The sequence below is a fragment of the Mesitornis unicolor genome, unplaced genomic scaffold, assembly GCF_000695765.1.
Source record: "Mesitornis unicolor isolate BGI_N332 unplaced genomic scaffold, ASM69576v1 scaffold42287, whole genome shotgun sequence".
NCBI classification, from domain to species: Eukaryota; Metazoa; Chordata; class Aves; order Mesitornithiformes; family Mesitornithidae; genus Mesitornis; species Mesitornis unicolor.
Window position 1 is genome coordinate 26837 of NW_010196571.1, and position 24060 is coordinate 50896.

Genomic DNA, 24060 nt, shown 5'->3' on the forward strand with positions numbered 1-24060 from the left:
TGTGTCTGCTTTTAGTCCTTCCCCAGCCCCCATTCAGGTGCAATGTAAAATACGAGCACAGCGTAAAACTACAGTAAGTTGGGACACAGTGTGATAAATCAAAAGAAGGGACATCTGAAATAGTGCTTGCTGCCGAAAATGGCTCCAGGAGGCAGACAGTGCATGATGCTGATGCCAGCAACCAAAGTGTCACTGGAGCTAGATAGAAAGTTCCTCATTAGAGATTCAGTCGCTAATGCCAGTCAATGACAGTAAGTCATTAATTCAACCATCCAGTTATTAAAATCACTTCCACAGGGGCTCACACAGCCTGGGATCATCGGGTTAGGAGTCTGCATTTGCCATATCAACTTCCCTGCTCGCAAAGGAAGCTGTCAAGTAATGTGGGACAAACAGAAAGTGGTGTTCTGAAACCTGCCCAACTCCAGTTGAACACAGCTCATCCCAGTGACAGCAAAAAGAGAAGGCACAATGCAGAAACCAACACTGCTGTTGCCTCAGGTCTTTGGCAGACAAACAAGCCAGCCTTCTTGGTAACAAGCACTCTTTTGCTATCCTAAAACACTTATTGCACTTTTCTTAGGACTCGATTAGTCAGTCTTAGGGCCAGAAGCAATTCTGTTATGTCCTTCGGCCTCATAAACCTCTCAAAGATTTCACAGCAATCCAGAAAAAAAAAAACCAACAAATAGAAAACCTCCCACATGTGAGATGCTGCACCTTACAGAAAGCTGCTTGTAGGTATAACCCTACTAAGTCAATGTTAAAATAGCTTCTGTGTTTAACAGCTCAGGCCCGTGGTATGAAACTGGTATTTGGTTTTGAGACCCTCAGCGACTCATGACTGGAGTCAACTTGGAAAACAAATCTCCAGCTGCTCGGATCCATTTGCTTTTATTTTAGCTACAAACCCCAAAAGCGTTGCTCTCAGTGTAACCTGTGCTACCAGCGGACGTGTCAGAGACATGTCTCACTTAGAAAATTCCACCTCCAACAAAAGGCAAAGGTTCACGGTTAGGGCTTTCAAAGAAACCAGGCAACCAACACCCACTGCCCTTCATGAAGGAACCAGGAACCCATCTGGCTCTGGACAGACTTCGAAACATGCTTTTAAACTCTGTTCTCTGTTGATCGTTTTGCACAAAAACGTCCTGCAGCTGCTGTTCATCTCGATGGTTTATTCCCTCCCTTCAGGTTAAGGATTAGCAGATTAAGGCAGGCATTTGAAACTCTGCTTCTACAGGAGAAGGAGGCAGGGGACTAGAAACGGAGGAAATTCAGATCAAACTGTAGAGTTACCGGCATGAAATTAATTGTTTGTGGGAGCTCTAACAACAAAACAGATCCAGCACCCTTGCCACCTGAATGTATTTCTTGACAAAGAGAAGAAAAATCAGTGGAAAAAAAAATCCTTGCTGCACACCTCCATGTCGATGTAACTTAAACATTTCATATGCTGGAACATCACTAAATCTGTCTGGAAGAAATCTTATTCCCACAAGACTTACAGCAGTACATTGGTCTGGGCACAGAGGCAAATAGGATCAAACAAATAGTTGTAGACTTTTTGGTTCAGTTCATAAAAAGAGCGTTTCCCCCAGGAGGATCACAGTCATCAAAACTGCAGTCTCTTCTGTGTCTTGGAATATAAAGACAAACTCAGCACTTACTGGCTGCATGATCTTTGCTCTCCTATTTCTTGGTTCACACTGTTTTGTCCTCTTTGCCTGTCACTCTGTATCTAGATATTGGCTGTTGCTTGGACTGCAGGATGCTTGGGGCAGAAGCAAGTTTTAGTGGTGTCTGTTCAGGACCCAGAGCACAAGGGTCTGGTCTGTGTTAGGAACTCCCAGGCTCTACAGATAATGATGATAAAAACTCTCCTTGTTTTCAAAACAAGGAAGATGTTCTCCTGGTGTAAAATTAAGTAAAGTATGAATGTGGCCAGCAGCTGGAATTAAGCAAAATGAAGGCTGAAGCCTTGTGAAATAATGCTTTGGACATGAAACAGGGACAGTTGGCTACCATGTCCCACTACCCTTAGCAAAAGCCATACTTTGGGTACCAGTATCCTTGTACCATGGCCTCATTCCCTTTCTGAGACACTCTGTGAATGACATAGATGGGAGGCAGATGCTTTCACCTGCTAAAAAAGCTTCATGTCTTTAGGGTTAACAGAGCAATGAAGAAGAGGCTGTAGAGCAAACTTTTCGCTTTTCTGGCTGCAGTCTCTCCTGAGCCACATTCCCCACCCCAAAGCAGCACTAAGGCGGGCAGGATTTGCTTTTGTGATGTCTGGGCCGCTGTTCTGCTGGTGTTAATTGCAGTTCGGGTTTTAATGGAAACAACAGTATAGTCGGGCTGAGAAACACACATCTGAAAGTGATGTGACCCCAGGCACAGAATGGTTTTAACCTTTTCCCTTTCCTTAAATTTCTTCCCTTTTCTTCCAGTCAGAGTCCCAACTGGAGACTCAAAGTTTGTTTTTGTTTGTAGAGAGCCCAGAGCACATGGTTTCTGCTTGTTTCTGTCTTCTAACTACTACTAGCACAGAAATCACAGGGCCTGCAATGCAATTCATAGCCAAGGGCAGGAAAAGCTCAAGAAATAACTGTGTCAGGTTCATACTGGGGAGGGAGAACCAGCAGGATTAATATAGTGTGTGGAGGCTGCAGGGCAGAGCAGTGGAGGACTGCAGCAAAGTCTATTGATGTAGCAAGGGAAAGATCTCTTGCCAACCACCTGAGAAAGCTGCTCCCATTTACAGGCACTGCCACGAATGCTATTACCATAATTTAGTCTGTGTAAAGCATCTAGAGGGATACAGGGATGAGGATCCCCTCATTTCAGGCACTATTCACATGAGACTGCTCTGCTGGGCTCAGGAGCTTGCCCTGTGCATAAAGTTTATATAGATTGGAGTCAGAGGTGGACAGCGAATGAAGGACATGTCCCAGATTGGGCAACAGAGCTGGTGAGTAATAGGAGACCTGCAGCACAGCTGATGTTTCGTCAAAGGGCAAAGCCAACCTTGTCATACTCACTCATCTCAAAGCCTGAGGAAGAAACACATAATACTCATAGGGGTAATTTGTCCTCCACTGATCTTTTCCTAGCTCCTGGTAGATGGAAGCTAGCTTAAATTTATAAGCCTTAATTTGAATTTAAATGTTCCTGTTATTCATGAAAATGACCTGTCTCTTTTTTGAAAACTTGTTAAACAGTCATAACAGTATTCTATGACAGTGAGCTCCATGGTTCCCTTCTCCTTGATAAATTACTGCCTTCACTCTCTGGAGTGAAAAAGTAAGCAATCCATGCTCTGAAAACAGCTATAACTGCCCTCACAGGCAGCACTGAGAAGGAACTCACATCCCACTGTAAATGGCAGGAGGTGGAATTTGAAACACATTGAGTTGTATTATAAGTTAGTGAATTGAGCTCTCCTAGCGTGAGTGGTGTGAATGCATTTCATCACAACTCAGAAGCTTAGAAATTTGGGGTTATTCTTACCTCAGCAGGGAGGTACCACAATTTGGAGAGTGTGGCAATGACAGCATTAGGAAAATGAGAGCCCAGACAGCAGAGAGGTACCCTCTCAAGAGGGCAAAGAGTTGTGTGAGAGAGGGGATAAATGGGAGATGAGGGGACTGGGTGCTGAACTGCTGCTTCAGGCACAATTACAGCATCGCTGGGAAGAAATTGTGAGTTACAGAGCCATTTAAAGTCCCAGAGCCTAAAAGATCAGATGACAGAAGGTTTCATATTCATCTCCAGGTCACGTAACACTGTTCATGCCATTTCCACTTGTTTTACAACGCTCCATGTAGATCGAATGGTGCAAGTGTGGCTTAGCTTCCAAGAACAGCAGCGCAAGTCACCACCCCAGAGACTGTCACATCAAAGACACCATGGGCTGAGCCTACAGGCTTCCATTAAAGAGCCTTTTCCTGTATTTGCTTCCTGCCCTGATCCTTTCCAGACATAAAGCACTTAACATAAACTCTTATATGAACTCTTCCCTGGTGCATGGGTCCAAGGATGGGAGGAATAAGAAAAGAAGTTGTAGCAATTCAGTCAGAAGAGACTTAAAGATTGAGGCCACAACAGAAAGACATAAGAACTCCCATATTTAGTCAGACCAAGGAGCCACATAAGCTGTGACTCAGTCCCCAGTGGTGATCAGTAAAAGAAAGTTTGGGAAACAGTATGGGAAATGGGGGAGATAGACTGTTAGTTGTTCCTTGCTCTTACCTCCTTGCTTCTGGAAGACAGAGGTTTTAAGATATTCCTGATTCAGAGACCAAATTTAATCACATTAAATCACCTCGTTGGTGGCCCCAGCTGCTAACAAGAGTCACTGAACTCCTTTTGTGGTTTATGCTCACTAGGGTCAGGTCATGGCTTATCCTACTAACATGATGGAATGAAGAACTCATCAGCTGTTATTCATGGTAAAATCCATGTGTCTATGTTGGTTCCTCTTCTCTGCTTGCCTCTCCCCTCCCAAGGGCTGGATGAGGAGGCATTTCCTCACAACTCTCAACCTCAACCCTCCTGTCCTCTGGCAGTTTTAGGAAGGGGGGACAGAAAGAGCCTGGAAGTGGACAGCATGAAACTGCGAGTCCTGTGGGCTGCAGGACCAGGCTGAGAGGAGTGGTGGGTACTTTGCCTCCACTGGGAAGAGAGGTGGATATTCCATTTTCACTGGGAGGAGCGGTTGGTACCCCATCTCCAATACGTGCTCCTGAAGCAGCACAGTTCATGCAGAGATTTCACTTCTGGCTGTGTCTGACAGAAGATTTTGGGTCTGAAATATCCCCCTGAAACATGGCAAGTAGCGTCAGGCAGGCACAAGCAAGCAGTGTATGTTACACTGAGTGGAGGGGGGCAGAAGGAAAAGGATTTCCTTGAAAAGGAGAAAAAAGGACTTACTGTTTCTGACTTGGAGGGAGAAAAGATACTGCCACTGAAGCATCTTGGCTCTGTGAGTGGAAGGGCTTATTGGCTCCTCAAGATTTCTTAAGAACCGGTGCTTTGCCCCCTGTGGAGTGATCTCCAGACACTGCTTCTGACAAGGCAAGAGTTTCTGCTGAAGGTCTGCCATACAGAAGTCCTACTGCTGTGCCACCCTTCCTGCTGGGTTGGGCAGAGGTGTCCTCACATCAGGCAGGCAGCACTTTTTGCCAGGAGTTGTTCAGAGCACAGCCACTTGCCTAAAGCCTAATGATCTGAGGTTTTGAATAGAAGAGCTGAGCAAGCAACAACATATTTTCACAAGAGACTGAGTTATGAAGTTCCTCGTTTTATATTTATGGGAATTTGGGGACAATGGCACAGGATGTGTGTGTTACAGTGAGTCGTGAGTCCCAGCGTACATCTCTGGTTGTGCTGGCCCAAACCAGGTAAAATGACCTGGGAGCACCTTCCTCTGCCCCTCACTGCACACACACAGAGCCCCATAAAAGCATCCTCAGCTCTGCAGCAGGAGGTTAAACACAAAGAAGCAGTTACGGTGAAAACAAACATATTTCTCTTTGGCCTTCCTAATTAGTAAATCAAAAGCCAGGTGTATGGTGGGAAATTACACATAATGACCTCTTTATTTGATTTGAGAACAGCCCATGTTTCAAGCCCAAATGTCATTCCCTGACTCGATATCAAACCGCTAGCATTGTGAACTGCTTGCTGTGTGGGGGGTGTCATAACCAGGCTTGCACTTTAGGAACAATGGCAGAAAATGAAAAAAAAAATCAAAATTCTCCAGCAGTTGGCTGCAGCCTGGGTCAGAGGTAGGCAGAAAGAGTTTCTGATCCATGGTAGAGAAAGCACATTTTGTTAATTATTTCTGTAAAAGGACCGTAATGGTATGGTTGGGTATAGAAAGCAGAAAACTAGAAAATCTATTCTTTTGACTTGGGAAATGCTGAGATCTGAAAAGGCAGAAAATCCAATCAAGTCTTTCTGTACAGGTGGCCTCACTGAATCAGAAACAGAGGTCTATAAAAGGGTTTCTAAAATAGCACTGGTAAAACTCAGCATAGCCTTTCTACTGATTCTTGGGGTTTTTTCTTGCTCTATCCATACAGTGGTATTTTTCCTCTGGGACATGCAGAGCTACTATTTTCTGTTTCAAAGCATGACACAAAACAATTAACATTAGCAATCATAATAATGTGCCAGCATGGTTGAAAGCTATCTGAATTACCTGAATCATCTGCATGGAAATAATTGCAAATGGTAACATTATTACAGAAGCTTAGAAACCTTCTATTAATTAATGTAGTATTCCATTAATAATGATGTTCAATTAAGGCTGCTGTCCCAAAGTCTGTCTGAAAACAGTTGGCAGGAGAAATCTGAGAGCGCTTTGCTGGAGTCCTTCTCATCCCTGACTGCAGAACAAGCAGGAAGGAGAATCATGGACAATACTTTAAAAAAATACTTTTTTTTTCCCTTTTAGTCTTTTCTAGGGCAGGCAAAGCTCATGGACAAGCCATAAATGGCATGGAGTGGGAAGAATACCTAACAGCAAGTTATTTCCCAGGCTCTGTGCCTGTCATGGTCTATTTGCTTTTATCCATATCGAGGCCTCCCCTGAGGTCCTCATGGTTTCCCGTGTCCTCGTGTTCAATCACTGCATATATTCTGGTGCTAGTGCTTATTGATGGGAAAAGCATCTGGAGAGGCTGGCAGGGAAAACAAGCTGCTTGGTGGCAGTTGTCTGGAGGCATATAAATATCCCCACAGGAAATGCTAGGGGCAGTTGCAAGGGTAGAACGAAAGCCTGGAATAGAGTAACAGCTTCATTATGAGGACAGGGGTGAAATGCTCAGGTGAAGAGGAGAAGCAGCAGCTTCCGTTAAGTGTTTAGGATGTGCATAGACCCTAAAAATAAACCCATTGTGGAACCATCTGTGCTCCACTAAGCCTCTTCCAAAGCTTCTTTCTCCTGCCTTCAAGCCAAATTTTAATCACAGGACATGGGGCATTCTGCCTGCTTTAGGCACAAAGGCTTAAAGCACCGATATTCCTAGGGTTGGGAGGATGCAGCCAACACAACACAGAGCAGGACCACAGGCAGGACCAGACTGTGTTCACCGTCCGTGTCTGTGTCCAGCACTGTCTGCTGTGTAGCATGGTGAACAGGGGGTCAAAAATGGCCCTGGCAATAACAGTATGGATAGCTATAGGACACAACCTCAGCCTGTGCTCTGTTCCCAGCCAATGTACAAAACATTGCACCTGAAAACCAGGCGGTTCAATATGGGCTAATTGAAAACCCATCACTGGCTACTTCAGTGTAAGAATATGGCTCCATCCTCAACTGTGCAACAGGCTCTTCCACTGCAGAAAATTCCTCTGTTGTTTTCACAGGAAGGACAAAGTCAGATACAGATGACTTCATTTAGTACAGCATATGCTTGTGATTTGGCTGGTTGAAAAAAGATTTAGGAATCTGCTCTAATTTGCTTCGTTAAATGGAGGTCAGAAGTCAATCACTTGAACCAAACAGGAAACAGGGCTGTAAAGTAGCGCTATAGCAGAAGATAACTTGCAGTTCAGGTTTTGGTTCCCATAACAAACTGGCTTCAGAGTAGCAGGGGTACAGTATGCAGTTACAGCTCCCTTGGTTTTATCTAAGACATTGCCCTGTTGACACAAGCTGTGGGTATCAGTCCCTAAAAAGTAACCCATGGAGACTGTGGAAGAGCAAATGTTTTCTATGAAGAGTGACCATTGCAGCTGGATTGCACAAATTAGAGTGAGGATTTCAGAAGCCAGGCACTGAGACCTAATAGTGGTTGATCTGGCTTACAGATGCTGCTTGGGAACTATAGGAGCATATGGCATGTCCTCATTCATTATCCCCTTGTGGGATTATACAAAAAAATCTGAAAGAAATTTAAATGAGCAGCTTGGGAATTCAGGGTTTATGAGTTCTGCTTTTAACACAATTAGCAATGTTTATTAAACTATCTACCTTTGCAGATACTGCGTGGATAAACCACAGAGGAAAGATTAAGACACTGATACTGCTATTCACGCTCTCCTTGGCCTCATTTCCACCAAAAGATGGCATGGAATATTTAATTATTTTTTATTATTTGGCCAGGAATTCGGAAAGACCATATAAGCTCATCCATAGCCTGCTCCTTCCTGTGCTTGGTCTAAATTTGTTAGCCTCATGGTGCTCACTGCATGTGGAAATGTTTCTGGTGGTTCAACTTGGGCACCTCCCCAAGGAAGCCGCTGTTTCCATAATACAGAGGCAGTCCACATGCTCGCAGAAGCGTGTGTGCCCCGTTTAGAAGTGGCACCAATCAGGGATTTTCCATCTCTCTTGTGTTTTACTTGACAGAGCAATGTGAAGTATTCATCTTTTAGATTAGACAGAAGAGAAGGTGGCTGGGTGCTGAACAACTCCAGTGGTGTTAGTGAGGGATGGAGATGTGCAATTCCTTGGATGAAAACTGAGACAGAACCATTTAGTACTTGAACACCTGCAGGTGCATTTGTACTGGGTAACTCCAAACATCTTGGCTTGAAAACATCTTCTCTGATTCTTCTCACCAGAGATGACTCAAGACATGTTCTCTTTTTGAAGTAAATTGCACTCCTGAGCATGATTCATATCTAACAGAGAACAAAAAACTGCAAAGACCAAACTTTTCTTTCTTTCTTCCTCTGAAACCTTGGAAAAATTGGAGGACTTGCTCCACTGCTCCCACAACCATTCAACATCATCAAAAGGAGAACAGACATGTTTTAGGTAGTCAGTCAGCACAGCTTTGATCTTGCACAGAGCAGCCCTATTACCAGAATTTAAACAAGTCAGTGTCCATCTCCAGAAAACACTGCCTCATGGCTAAAATCATGGCAACAACAGAAATATAGCCCTAGGAACATATTTCAAGCACAGAATAGGAAATAGCCTCCTGAGCCTCCAAAACTCCGGTCAAGAAAGTCATTAAGTAAAAGTCCTTCATAAACTCCTGAAACTCTAGTTTGACTCTAAGTTAATTTTTTCCTCTGTTACATTGCTCCTGGGTGCCTCTGCTCTGTGGGTTGGAAATCAACCTCTAACACCCACTCACAGGTTTAACTGTAGCTGTCTATACCCATTTCTTCTTGCTCTGACATTGTCCTTGGCTGTAAGTAGCTCTTCAGTTTCTAACGTTTATCCAACAGTGATACATTTATAGGCAGCAATAATACTCCTTGCCAGCCTTCATACTGCTAGGCTACGATACTCCTATTTCAGATTCAGCTTATGAAACCTTCCACAATTTAAGAATATAGCTCTTTGGGCATAATTTTAATTACTGGTATTATTCCAGGACTTCATAAGGACCCTGCTCTCTGCGGTTTCTGCACTAGGTAGGTTCCATACAAAAAGCCTAAAGAAGAAGTGATACAGAGATGAGATGAGATGAGATGAGATGAGATGAGATGAGATGAGAGGGAGGTGAGTAAAGGCAGCTGGAAGCAGAGGCAATGGCCTAAGGTTAATCAACAGGAAATGTGTTTCTGTCCTCTATCGGAGTCTGTGAGACAGAACACTTCAGATGGTTTCAGGCTGTACAGGCACTTCAGATGTTTTGTATTCAAAGAGCACCTCATTGCATATGTGCTTATTTACAGAGCTCCATCGCTGTCAGTCCTGCCTTGCTTTGAGGACTTCACTATGAACTATTACAGGGTGGGACAGAGTGCTGTCTGCAAACCTGCAGCCATTGCATCCACTGAACACAATTACCAATATTTAGGACGAAGTTTAAAAAAATGCAATAAGCCTGAATCATTATTTAAGGCTTTGCTATTCTGCTTGGCAGATGCAACAGACTTAACTTGGCCAGGTGGAAAGACAAGAGAGGAAGGGGAAATGGATCATGAACACTCATGAATTCAGTTAGATGATGTCCTGTCCTGGGACTTGCTCTTTTTGCCCTTGCTCCATGACAGAAAGGTGTTTATGGGAGGACTGTGCCTTAGATCTGGAGCCTGCTCTGCTCTAATAACACCAGACACCACATGATTTTTAAATGTTAACCAGGACTAATTGTGCAGATCACCTACCCACTTGATATATGCCTAGTGCCTAGGCTGTGATAGATGTCAGATCACCCTGCTGTGTCTGGATGCTCTACATTCCTTCTGACAGGTTCCTACAAATCATTTAATCAGACTCTTCCACTTTTACTAACAGAAGCCTGGAGCAGCAGTCTCAGCAGCCGCACACCAGACTGAAGGTCAAGAGGCAGTTCAAAAGAGCTTGGAACAGATAAAGGAAAATAGATCTGTCTCTCCTAAACCCTGGAGCTGGTTAGGGGGGAAAAGGAAGAAGAAAAAGTGAGTATGTTCAAGGAAGAAAAGTGTCGGTGTTCTGGGGGAGAAACTATGTGAGATTTAGGAAATCTGGCTGTAATCACTAGAAAGGGCACACTGCCTCAGGTCCATGAGAAAAATAATCAGGTGTTTTAAAGGGGAAATAGAAAGAGGTAAACTTCAGGACAACAGGAAAGCAACATTTCTCTCCAATCCTTAATTTGCTTTCATTACTACGATACTAATGACAAATGATGTTGTCCCAACGTTTATAGCTTTGGGTTTTTTCAGAGCTGCTTTTATCCAGCAAACTGTGCAGAAGGACTTGTCATTTTTAATCTGCAGCCCGTCTTCCTTTCAGCACCATCATTCTTTACTGGATTCAAAACTCAGTGGGGACTTAGATGTTTCCCAGAACGAATACCCGTCTTCCTGTAGTCAGAACTTTTGCTTTGGCCAACACTGCACAAATAAAACATCTTCTGATTGAATCCTGTCAGGTCACTGATGGTAACTGCCAGCACAGTGTTTAATAACAAGACAGGGGTATTACAAACGACTCCTATTCCACCTCAGAGGCTGATACAGCACACTAACAAGAAAAAAGCCAAGACAAAGCAATTTGGGTTTCTGCATTATCAGCAACAGTAAAGGAAACATATTATTCAAAAGAGGTGTTGTAATTGTTCCTCTTTTTCTGTTGTTCCTTCACTTTGATTGGTGTTACTGATAGCAGGATTCCTCTGTGGAAAATTCCTGCTCTGCCGGTGTGAGAATGTGATTATGTGGGACGATGAGAGCTGTGCCAGCAGAAACTGCCTGCGTGCACCTGGGGGACGGATCAAACCTTCACTATTAATGAGAACACACAGACTGTGAGATTCACAGCAGTGCAGACACATTTAACTATGCCCTGTGAAGTCCCCTGAGCAAATCTCTCCAGATCCTGCATTGAAGTTAAATGCAGATCTATAGCACATTTGGTTTATGCACAAATCCCTCAGTTTTCATTCTCAGCAGATGTCTTTTTCTTTGAGTGCTTGTTTTGTTTTGCATTGTAAAGACAGCATGGCTCACACACTTTTAAGACCACCTACATTCAGACCTTGAGCAACCATCCTTGATTTAAATCTTTGGGAGCTGTGTCAATGACTCATTGCCATTCAGTCAGCAACAAAAATCAAGTCCTCTCCCGTAAGTTTGGCTTCAATTTGTCTTATTTAGGTGCTAAATGAAATGTTTACTGGTTTATCATTGCACAGCCAAAATGACTGCTTCGTATGTAACAGAATGAGAGGAAAAAAGGCAGGAATAGGTCTCTGCAGTAAAAAGGAGTCCCTGGATGTGTTCACCTCTCTTCCCAGTTCTGTTGGGGTCTCTTGGCAACACAGAGATGGCAGATTCTTTCACTACTTGCTGCTATATCTGAGCTTTCTGACCCTCACAATATGCTTTGCTGTATGGTTCCTAAGAGTTTAGGACAGCAGGATGTTTCTACTGGCATGGAGGGTGGGTTGTGCATGGAGGACAGTGTTGCATCAGGAACTGAGGCAGACAGGAACTGGGGACAAGATTAATTAGGACAGATTTGGAAAAATGGAGACTAGATCCTGTTCTTTCCCCTTCCCGCTTCAGTAAAACTGTGGACAAAGCTTTCCAATGCACAAGGGGAAGACTTAGCATAAGGCTTCATAGAGATGCTTCACTCTAGGAAAGCAGTAATTCTCTCACTTAGGTCACTACCGTCATGTTGCAATCCTGGGGGAGGTGGGATGGTGTCCTCCATCTATTTCTCCTCTGCTACTACTATAAGATTTTTCTCAAGGATTATCACTGCATAGCACTTAGTGCAGTTGGTTCTAAGTTCAGGCTGAACACTCCAAGACAAGACAGCACAAATATTACAGAAATACCAGTTGGGTATTCCAACAAATAATACAGAAGTATCCAACCAGGCCACTCCTCTTGAAATTTATTCCTGTGACTCAGGCTGTGTACATACAATACACACAATGACTGATGTGCATCTGCCTATTACTTTCCACTAAGTTCCCTTCTCTCCTGCCCTTTCTCTTCTCCCCGTAGCCCTAACTCTTCTTCACAGACTTTGTGTTCACTGACACATCCATTTGACCTGACAAACTCCCTTCTGTACCACTGAACAGAGAAGAGAAGTGTTTCTATGCAGTTTCCTGGATTTGCATTCATCATTTCATGAGCACCAGTGGAGAGAAAGCTCCTTTAGAAAAGTTTTAATTGAAATTAACCCAAAAAATTAACCTCAAAGTTTTAATTGAAATTCACCCAAAGCAAAATGGAAAGATTTCATTCTCTCTCTCCTTTGGTCTAGATCTGGGCATTATTTGTCAGGGAATGCAAAATGTATATGTTATCATGCACTGCCTTATAAAAAACAAAACTCGCTCCCAAAACTTGCAACTCGACACATTCAAATCCCAGCTTCCCTTAACGAAGCACTCTGTGCTCACTGAATTTTTTGCTGCATCAGTAAGTCATGCACAGTTTCTCCTCCTGAATACAAATAGGCTTTAGGTCCTACACACGGAAGCCAACTTTACAGCTCCAATACATCAGTCAATGAAACCATGGACGTGCTTGGGACTGTAAAAGCCATGACCAGTTTTCAAGACCATACACGACCTGGACAGTGTTATTAGAAGGCTTGAGTAACCCTGTAAGTGTCACACACCCAACCAAGTTAGAAGCATGCAAACAGATTACTCACCTCAAGCACAAGAAAAGCATAAAGGCAACTATAAGGGCCCCTACTGATATACAGTGCCCCAGGTAGTTTATGATGAGAGCAATCTTGTAATGGAGCGCATACTTCCTCTGGAGGTAAAGAGATAACATGATTAAATCAGCATGACTCTCTAAGCACTGACATTAAGGAACAGTTAATCAGTTTAGGAAACAGTAATTACTTTTCTCGACTTTAAAATGATATAATAGCCCCAGGGCTGATGCTTATGTATAAGTCAAACATGCTGCTGCCCAGGCACAGAAGTACAGGCTTGGTTTCATTTCAATTTGGTATTTGTCCACAGTTTCTTACAAATGTCAGCAAAAAACTTACTTTTTCCCTTTTTTTCCCAGCAATTTCCTTGGGATTTCCTATTTTTTTATTACACTATTTAAAAACTTTGTCATTTTAGGGTGACAGAGCTACCAAAGACACATCTTCTCAGTTTCAAAAGTCATAGAACATTATTTTGTTAGGAAACTGCATGGTCTTAATGAGCCAGGTTATGTGACTTTCCTACTCCAATGATTTGGTTTTCTTACAAAAATGAATCAGTTATCAGTAAGAATAATAAGCCATTTCTCTGAGGTACATTCCTTGCAAGCTACGATCTTAATCTTTCAAATTAGAGGGCAGAACCAATGAGGACTGAGACCTGGACTCTGGTGATGTCCTTTCAGTTTTGAGAGAGCCTGACAAACCAAAGATCTTGATTTTAGCAACAGCCCAAGTATGTGGTGAAATTTAATGTATTACTGTCCATTTCCTAGGATGTTGAGGAGAATATCAGTAGGTTCTTGATCCTGTAAACAAGAAATTAAGTACAAAAGTACTCCCACCTAAAATTGGTGAATTTAGTGATGTGACCAAAATTAGACCTTGAAGTAACTGGAATTGGTAATTCTTTATTGGTGGGTTTCTGCTGGCTTCAGAGAAAAAAGAAGCATCTCCTCTCTTTGCCTGATGGCTAGGAAGCAGTCGAAAAACACTATTCAGATAAATACTGAAGCTGGTTAAAAACTGATAGTGGTTTTCTACTTGAAGAATAAATCCTCCTGAAAAAGGATATTTATTTATTTATTTATTTTAGCATTTCTTTCTTTTCAGGTTAAGGAGATCTTTCTCTACTTTGGGACATTGTCTTCCTTCAGAGAATGAGACTTTAAAAACTAACCACCTAAATTTCCTCCCATACGATAAAAATATAAAAGTAAAATCCTAATAATGGCATCAGCTTTCTAATTTTGGCTGAACTTCCTTTGCTTCATTTTTTTTCTAGCAATTTCCCTTAACATTTTATTCCAGTCAAAGGAATTTGTTAGTGAATGAATATCTGGATGAAACCGGGACCAGCAGCTGTAGTTAATCTGTCCCATTGTGCTGTGCAGATAGCATCTTCCAGCAGTCAGACAGCGAGCAATCGCTCTTGGAATCACTTTTGTGATGAAACCTGCCTACATCTTCAGCACAGGGAGTAATGTGCTGTTTCTGGACAGAACTCAACCATGTAAGGTATTTTTAACTCTATTATAAAATCCCCTAAAATAAACTTTGCCATGCACAGACCCATTTTCTGAATAGCCTTGAGGAGACAAAAAAAACCCCCAAAACCAACAAACCAACAAGATCTGAATTCCACACCGAGTTTTATTTATCCTTAAGTCTCAGGGGCACTTAAATGGGAGGAAAACACACTTGAGCTGATGTGCCTACCTGAAATGCAATGCTGTACTGTTCAGCTAGTGCCCTGGCACACTGCCTTCCTTATTTAATTTCCTGCTTAATTCATAGAATCACAGAAATTCTCAAGTTGGAAGGGACCCATAAAGATCATCAAGTCCAAATCCCTGCTTCTCACAGGACTACCTAAAACTAAACCATATGACTAAAAGTATCGTGCAGATTGCCCATGCAGTGCTATAAATCTTCTGGAAGATGACAGTATTTTCTCCTAGGATCCCGCTCTTTGGATCTGTCCCTTCAGCTCCCCCCTTTGGCTCATAAATATTGTTTACTCGAGTTTTAAGAAGGTGTGGTTCCAAGCATTAGAAAATTAACTGGAAAAAAATATAATTGAGCTCCTCTAATGCACTGACACTGAAGGAGAAACAGGCGCAACTTGTATTTTTCTGTTGCTGACACTACCAAGGTTTCCTGAAGGCAAATTCAAATATAATAGAAAGAAGAACTGCCTCCGTGCCTGTGAAAAACTAAGCTGACAGGGTGACAAGATCACTTTCCACCAGCCTACATGCAATCTGCATCTCTGGTAGAATTGGCGAGAACACCTTCAGGACTGAAAAACACGTGCCCAGAATCAGTCATGTGTTGGCCAAAGCTCAGTTCATGTAAAATACTTGTATAACTCTTTTTTGTCTCACCCTCTTGAAGACTGATGCATTTCAAGTGGTAACAACCTACTGCTGGTACCCAATATTCCTCTGCTTCCAGGAAGATGTTTCACTCCACTAAAATGCAGATTTAAATCCTCTTCAGACTTGGGAGAAGGGTGTTTACATTAGAAAGGAGATGGAAGACTTCATTTCTGTTTGCCCTAAGTTCAGTCGTTCATAAACACAGTGATACAAGTATTAAAGCTATTGTAATAGAAACAGTTTGGTGTTTTTAGAGTAACTTGAAAATACTCTCCGGTGATCAAGGGCTGGAGCATCTCTCCTATGGGGACTGGCTGAGAGAGTTGGGGCTGTTCAGCCTGGAGAAGAGAAGGCTCCGGGGAGACTTTATTGCATCCTTCCAGTTCCTGAAGGGGGCTTATAGGAAAGCTGGGGAGGGACTTCTTACAAGGGCAGGTAGCGACAGAACAAGAGGGAATGGTTTTAAACTGGAAGAGGGGAGATTTAGACTGGGTATTAGGAAGAAATTCTTCACTTTGAGGGTGGTGAGACACTGGCCCAGGTTGCCCAGGGAAGCTGTGGATGCCTCCTCCCTGGCAATGTTCAAGGCCAGGTTGGATGGGGCTCTGAGCAGCCTGGGCTGGTGGAGGTGTCCCTGCCCAAATAATTCTGTGATTCTGTGAAAAGGAGATGGCCTGGACACTGTTAGCCTTGCTCTCTGGACCACAGCAGGTCACATTCCTGGAGTCCTCTTCCATGCCATACCTTATGCATGACAAACACATTACATCCAACACTGCAGAATTATCTTCCAGCCAGCTTCAACAAGGTAAACTGAGGAGGCACAACCTTATGTCTTTACTTGCACTAGCTTTGCAAATCTAAGGCACACTGGGCTCCCTGCAGCCAGATCTCAGGCTAATGAAGAAGTCCTTCTGCCTAAAGGACATTTTCCTTTGTTTTAGCTAGGACATAGAATCACAGAATGTATTGGGTTGGAAGGGACCTTTAAAGCTCATCCAGTCTAAACCCTGCAGTGAGCAGGGACAATGTCAGCAGATCTGGTTGCTCAGAGCCCCATCAAGCCTGACCTTGAATATCTCCAGGGATGGGGCCTGCACCACCTCTCTGGGCAACCTGTGCAGTGATCTACAATGATCAGGTTAGATGACTGCTAACCCGTCCAAACTAAGCTAGCTAATAATTTGAACTAATAACCACCTAATGATGGCACTCTTAACTCTCCAGGCCACAAGGATCTTTCTAACACAGCTTCCTGATGGGTCCTGACAGCGTGTACAGCACACGTTTTCCTGCAAGGCTCTGCACTCTTTTCCCACTTCAGTCACTTCAGATTTCTTCCTGTTGCTGGGATTATCTCTTCACCAGTCCAGTTTAAAGATGCCATATCTCCTCTCAAAGCATTTCACAAGCAACTGCGAAGTATCTTTAACATCCAAGACGCCTCTGAGTTCACTGCTTTCCTGTTCTGAACTGGCTGGAAGCTGGGTAGTTGTGGCTGATGTGACTGTGCTCCTAAGCAGGACACATTAACTTAAGCCCAGCATGGTGCTAACTCAGCTACACAGCTTAAAGCCACCTCAAAACATTAGCAAAGCCAAATTCATGTCCAGCTGCCAAAAGGCACATAGACAAGACCAACGTTCCTAATTTATAGCTCTTTTTGGAAGCTAAGATGTATTTTTTGCTGCCCAAGGCTCTCATTTGTCTTCTAACAAGAGCATAGATTTATGCCACATGCAGCAAAGGCTCCTTTGACACAGGAGCTTGTAGGCTGAGTAGAAGATTTCAATTTGTCACAAGTTATGTCATCAAACATCCAGTTGGATCAAAATCATTTCTGTACCTGATGCCTGTGCCTGAAGAAGGCACTGACTGCTGAGAAGATGGGATTGAGTCTGACATTAGGACACCTACATTTGGGTATCTACGCAACATCTGAAACAATATCTGTTCCTTGAGGTTGTCCTGGTTTGAGCTAAATAGAACTAATTTTCTATTTAGTTATTTTACTTTTCAGCTCAGTCTCTTCTAAGTGGCTGAACTTGCTGAAACTAGCAGGATGTTTTTCCAGACACTGTGTACTGCTACTTGACAATCTCAAGCCCACTGTCTCACCATGGGTGCCATGTCTGTGCCTATGGGGGGGAAGCAGACCCAAAATTGATCAATGAGGTATTCCATCCCACACACGTCATATTCAGTATAAAGCTGAGGGATCAGAAGGGTCAACTTCTTCCATCTTGGAGCCCTCCTTCCACCTCGGACCCTTCCTTCAGTCTCAACACCTTCAATGGCCAAAGTCTGAGCAGAACCTGCTGGTTCGTCTGCCTCTGATCCTGATCCCTGTGTTCCTGCATCAGCTCCCACTGCTGCTGGGTCCGGTCTGGGACTTTTCCAGTGCCCTGCTCCGCAGAGCCTCTGGTGACGTATTCGTCACTGGGGGGAAGGGGGGGCGAGGATTTTATATTGGTTTTGTATATATTTGTACATATCTGTATATATTTCATTATTTTCCTATTTACATTACTATCCTGTAGTATCAGTATTATTGTTTTATTAAATCTGTTAGTTTTATTTTCCATCCTATGAAGTCTTTCTCCCTTATTCTCTTTTCTCTTCCCTTCTGGGGAGATAAGGGTTAATAGAGAGTGTCTGGCCAGGATTTAGTGGCCAGCCCAGCCCTAAACCACAACAGAGGTGCACTCAGACTTTGCTTCCTTGGTCCTGGTGGCCAAGCTCCAATCGCTGCTCCTGAAGGACACAGATATTGCAGAGGGCCTGTGTCACACCTGCCAGGTGCATGGAAAAACACTGGGGCAATTTAAACTACACTGCACAACCACATATGGGCAACCAGATCCCAGACAAAATGGGAATTTAGGAGCAAAGCAGTCCCAGAGTTTTATCAGCTATGCCACAGGTCTCAACCACAAGTAAAGCAGTGATGTATTCATGTAACCCATCAGCAAATGCTTGCTACAGGAGCTTATGCCCCCTACAACTGGCCCACAGCTGAAAAACCCTAAAATTTCCTTTGCTACATTACCAACACCCTGTCATAAAGCCTGCAACACTGGACTTGGGGCCGATCTTAAAAGCTCCTGTTCCCATCCCATGTATCAATCACTGCATTTGAAGTCAGACCATGTTATTCGTTAGCACTCTGGCTATGAATTGCCAAGCTTGAAAGCGGTATTGTTTTCTGCATTAAAAATAAACATGAGACATAGGGGGTACCTCCTGGCTGATGCATGGCATCTGTCAGGATGATCTGATAGTCAATATGTAACAACAGACCCACATGTGTGCTTGCATCTCACCTTTAATCAAAATGGAGAAATGAGAAATGGAGGATTAGGGAAATCTGTGGGGATTTTTATTTATTCATTTATTTTTTAAGAACACAAAACAACCCAAGTATTCGTCTGTAACACTGCGCATTATGTAGAGATTTCAAAAATATTCACAAATATTAATATTTGTAAGGCTTGTCACAAATCCTTAAAGATCTAATAAATGAGTTCTTAAGCTTTTGCAAACATGGGTGGGGGAACAGCTGCACTTTCATCTGTTTAAGGACCATGCTATTTAAGAAGTTTTTAAGCTATCACCATAGCTGCAAAGTTTTTAAAAGCAAAAACAGAGTAAAGGAAATAATCCTGTCCTCTAGCCACGCTTCTCCAGCCTCTTCAAACAAAACTCCTCTGTATTTGCCTGTGAGAGATAAAGACTGTTTAAGTCATGTAGACTAATGCGTGAAGACTGTCATTAAAACACAGCAGCATTTTCCTGAGTTGGTGCAGCAGGTTGCTGCAATCAGCTCAGGCTTCCCCTGTCACCTAAACCACACCAAAGATTTTGAGTCTTCACCCATTCGCCTCATTCTCTGACTTAGCACTGGTGCTCCATAAACCCCTTTTCACTAATTTTTAAGAGGGTGGTCTCACAGCAGTGCAAATCTATTTCAGTCAGAGATGGTCTGCTATCATGGTCTGCTGTCTCCCCTCAGCTCCAGCCACACTTTCGCTCCCCTGGCTTGTGCTGGTCTCAGCACCCTTGTCATAATGCAATGAGATGGTTTAGGGAACTGATCCATCTGAAAATGGACCCAGCAAAATGTTAGTTTTTCACTTTAAGTGGGAAAGAAATGTAAGGAGGGGCTGCATTGGGGCTGTCCCATCTTAGATCAGCTTAAATTGCCATGGGAGCCTACCCCACCTTGTATGTGCATCAGTGCCTCTGGAGGGCAGTCATGTACTGGTACATTTTGTCTTACTTTCCAGAAGCCAATGGAGGTGCGTGGGGGTGGGCTACCACCAAATTCTCTATCCAGTGGGCACTGCTCAGCAGCTGGTGTGCAGTTATCTGCTTTCTGATTCACCTGTCAAAGCTCACACTCAGCAACAACATGGACCTTACAGGATGGATGGTGGCCCACAGCCAAAGCCTATCATGACTGTTAGGGCTACAGCACCACCTCAGACAGTTGCAGAGCACTAAATCTGGATTAGGTCTTAGTAGGTCTTAGTAGACCTTGTCTTATAAAATGCTGTTTGCAGCTGGTGTGGCATAACCCCAGCGACAGAATGGGAGGAATGAACTCCAAAACAGGCCTGAGCTGCTGGATCCATCCTGGTTCTTAGGGGGAAAGCCACCCCTGGCAGAGAGACAGCCCAAAGCCTGTGTGTGCTTACGTGTCCCATCATAACACTCAAAACAGAAGGAGGAGAAACAGAATATGGCATGAAAGGCTTGAAGGTTTAAACTGTGTGAGGATCAATGTCTGTGACGCCTCCAAGAAAAACGGAGACATTTGACAAGAAAAGGACTTTGCATAATTGTTTTCAGCTTTTCTGAAGGTGCTTAACCCTATGTGCTAATTCCACTCTGTAAATTCCTATATAATGCAAGACTGGCTCAATCTTCTAAAGACAGCTGGGACCCATGTCTGCTTTTTATGTATTTTTCTGCTGCTGCCCCTTTACATATTTGCTGAAGGAAAAATAACATTGAGATCTGGAAAGGCCAGTGGTTGATGAGACCTCAGAAGTGATAGGTACAGGGTGGAATCAGCTGGTGAAGCTGATTTTTCAGTGCCAAAGAAGCTTTTGGTCTTATTGTTATTATGACTAACATTTACTGTAGCAGCTGTAGGCTCTGAATAAAGCTAGGAAGGATCTGCATAAACATCCAGCATCGGGGACAAAGCGTAATAAAGCATCCTTTTTTAAAAACCATGTGAGTAGGGGATAATGGAGGGAAGTGATTTGCCTGAATTCACAGGAAGGATTTGTTGCAGGGACAGGAATGGAATCTGTCTCAGAAACCCCAAATTAGTATGTTAACCTTAAGCTCAGGTTTGCATTCGTGTATGCTGAGAAATGTCATTGAGAAGAACGAGGGGAAAAATACAGACCTTGTCGTCCAGAATAGGCTCGCACTGAGAGTAGTTTATCTTGGAAGCCCATGTCCCATTGCCCAGGCATTCTCTGTAGGCATTTCCTGGTAGAGACCAAAATAAAAGAGAGATGAACGCTCTGTGCTGGACTTTAAACAGCCCAGCAATTTCACAAATTTAGGAAAAGGTTACAGAACAGATTATTCACAAGGCAAATCTACTGATCCCACCTCTGTGAGGACTAGAACTGCCTGCTGAGGAGGGAAGAGGAGAAACACAGGACATAAACACATCTAGAGACAAGTGTTTAAAAATACTTATTGATAATGTCGTCTTACAGCATATGGATTCAGAAGACAGCAAAGGTATGAGAAAAGTATTGCAAGAGAAAGCTTAAAGTTAGTATAGGCTTTTAAAAAGCAGTTCAATGATGTATCCAGAAACGGACAGAAAAGTTTAGGTCTTTAGTGCTCCATTGAGGAGAATGGTATGTGTATGGTAAATTTATTGCTCTACTTCCCACCCATTTATCCCACCGTAAACATTTCTGGAGATACTAATTTTCTAGTCTTCCTATGCAACAACGTTATTGGGAAAACTTCTGCAAAGAACCCGAAAAGGGAGGAATTTAACCACATCTCCCAGCCCTGGAGTGGGGAGGTGACACAAGAATGTCCATGAGCAGATTTCAGAGAGGCGCACACCTAGGTTAGGATGTGTTCACCCATCCTCTCTGAAAACGATATCACTTCCAGTCTTGCTCCAAGGTGCCAGCTCTCCCAGAACATAAGTGGAAATCACAAATTACTCTGCTGAAGCAAAGAGATTTCATGTCCAATTGCAATGTCACCCTGAGGAGTTCTGGGAACTGCGTGTAGTAAAACTGGGGGCGAGGAGGGGAGTTCAGTTTTTGGCAAGCCCTTCTCTTCATCCTGAGGAACTCAAGAGAGAAGACTACGCAGTTTTGCTGTACAAACTACCTCCATCAAAAGCACATCCCATCCCAAGCAATAGGGTTTTTTCCACACTTATTTTGAACTGTGTCTTAGAAACAAGAGAATTAAAATAAAACAGGAAATTCAGAAAGAGCCCCAAAGGACACATACAAACAGCTTCCTAATGAACTCTTCATGATGTTCTTGCTGCCTTTTACCCAATTTCTTCTTGGGCCTTTGCCATGGTCATTCAGTGCTAGTTCAGCACCCAGCCATCAGGAAAATAAGACATCAAATAAAAGCATCAGATTGAATGTTCCTAAAAGTGGTGCTGACAACAGCCACTGGAAAAGGTAGAAAGACTTTCAAAAAGGTGCTTTTTCCTACAGAGAAGGAAAGCCCACATGGAAAGCAACAAGGATTCACTGAGATGCTCCAGATTACACCATATCCATACAGATAATTGAATTTCATACTGCTATTGTCCATCTGCAGCTTTTCACTGTTTCTTCTTGGAGTAATAAAATAAAATAAAATAAAATAAAATAATAAAATGACGACTATTAACATTTGAGTCAACTACAGAAACTTGTGCTAAAGGTTAAGGACCTCAGTCTCCATTTCTGCCACTAATTTACAAATTTACATACTTCCCATCCTTTGGGCCAGTGCTGAAGCTCTCTGTGCAGAATGGTTGCTGATTTTGAGTCTCTGTAGCAAACATTTGACCCTCCAGGCACTGAGCGGGAAGCTCTGCTGCTTAGTTGGATATTGAATCCCCCTTCCAGGATAGCACTCACAAGAAATCCTTGTTTTACTCATTCTGACTCTTCCTTCCCCTCACCACATCTTCCCAGCTCAGGTGTGGAGACCAGAAACACAGTCAACGTTATGAGACACTCAGAATGTCCAACTGAGTCTACATAACTACGTGAGAGGGAAAGGTGCATTTGAACCAAGGAGTTATTTATCCATGCAAAAGGAAAACCATCACAAACCATCTATTCTACTTTATCAGGCCACAGTGCCTCTGTCTCCTGCACTACATCTTCCCTGCTCATGAAAACCTTCTTTTCAGAAGGACAAATGTGTGTCTCATGATTCTTGTTCAAAATAATGAAATAAGTTGCCCAGGGAAGCTGTGGATGCCCCCTCCCTGGCAGTGCTCAAGGCCAGGTTGGACGGGGCTTTGAGCAGCCTGGGCTGGTGGAGGTGTCCCTGCCCATGGCAGGGGTTGGGCTGGATGAGCTTTAAGGTCCCTTCCAACCGAAACCATTCTATGACTCTACCATCAGCAAAGCACAATGGAGAGTAATGAATGTCATCCATTTCCACATCCATTTCGAAGTGTAATCCCTCCACTTAGACTATTAGGAGCCATAAAATAGAGTTCTGAGCTCTCTTTCAGTGCAAATGCAGGAATCCTATGCAACACTGACATCAATGCAGTTATTTGAGAAACAGTGATCTGGGTTTATGAGCTGTCACACCAGACTCTTACATGCTGAGCACCAGAAGAAGAGGAGGATAAAATCAAACCCTGAATTTCTCTAGTCTAGAATCTCCTCCAGTATCAGCCACTTCTTGTAAACAACTGCAACAAGTAGATCTGACTTCTGGAAATGTCTCATTCCAAACTCATAAGTCATAAGTAATTTATAACCCAAAGCAAAGGTCTTCTTTCTTTCATCCAAATGCCTTACAGCAGTAGTTCTGCTGGCCACATGGAAACAAGTTTCCAATCATACTGAATGTATTTTCATATATCCATTGTAATAACATAATAAAGAACTTTTACCCAGTGCTTTAAAGGAGAAATATCTGATTTAGTGAGCGAGGTAATATTAGAGAGTAAAAGCCTCACTGCAGGCATCTGGAAGACGTAGCATCTTCTTCATGCACAGATGAATCCCATGGCATCAGTAAACGAGTTCTTGGGGATACGGCACCAATTGCATATGCAGTGGACAGACTCACTGTGTTCAGTCAGTCACATTTGGCACGTGCTCTGTGCCTGTGTATCTCTCCACAGAAGGCCCTGGATAAAATAACTGCAACTTCAAGTAATCTTCTTAGTCTTTTTCATAGCAGCAAACAGCTGCTTCATAGCAAACCTACTTACTGTCAAAATCAGCACAGAGAAGACGTAGAGATAACAGACACTGGACGCAGTGACAGGCTGAGTCCCTGGGACATGCAGAGTTGTAGCATTGACTAAAGCAGCAAAGAGATGCCAAAAAAGTGACATACACATTG

At 43.2% G+C, this 24060-nt stretch overlaps 1 protein-coding gene across 1 annotated transcript in view; it reads right to left on the minus strand.

The window, feature by feature from the left end:
- The window catches only part of LOC104543828 (corticotropin-releasing factor receptor 2-like), an 80979-nt gene that overhangs the window by 24344 nt on the left and 32575 nt on the right, over nucleotides 1–24060 (minus strand). The window contains exons 3-4 of the mRNA XM_010188523.1: nucleotides 20888–20973; nucleotides 13076–13182 (exon numbers count right to left, since the gene is read on the minus strand). Coding sequence (XP_010186825.1) covers nucleotides 13076–13182; nucleotides 20888–20973 — 193 coding nt within the window. The remainder of the gene's footprint in view (nucleotides 1–13075; nucleotides 13183–20887; nucleotides 20974–24060) is intronic.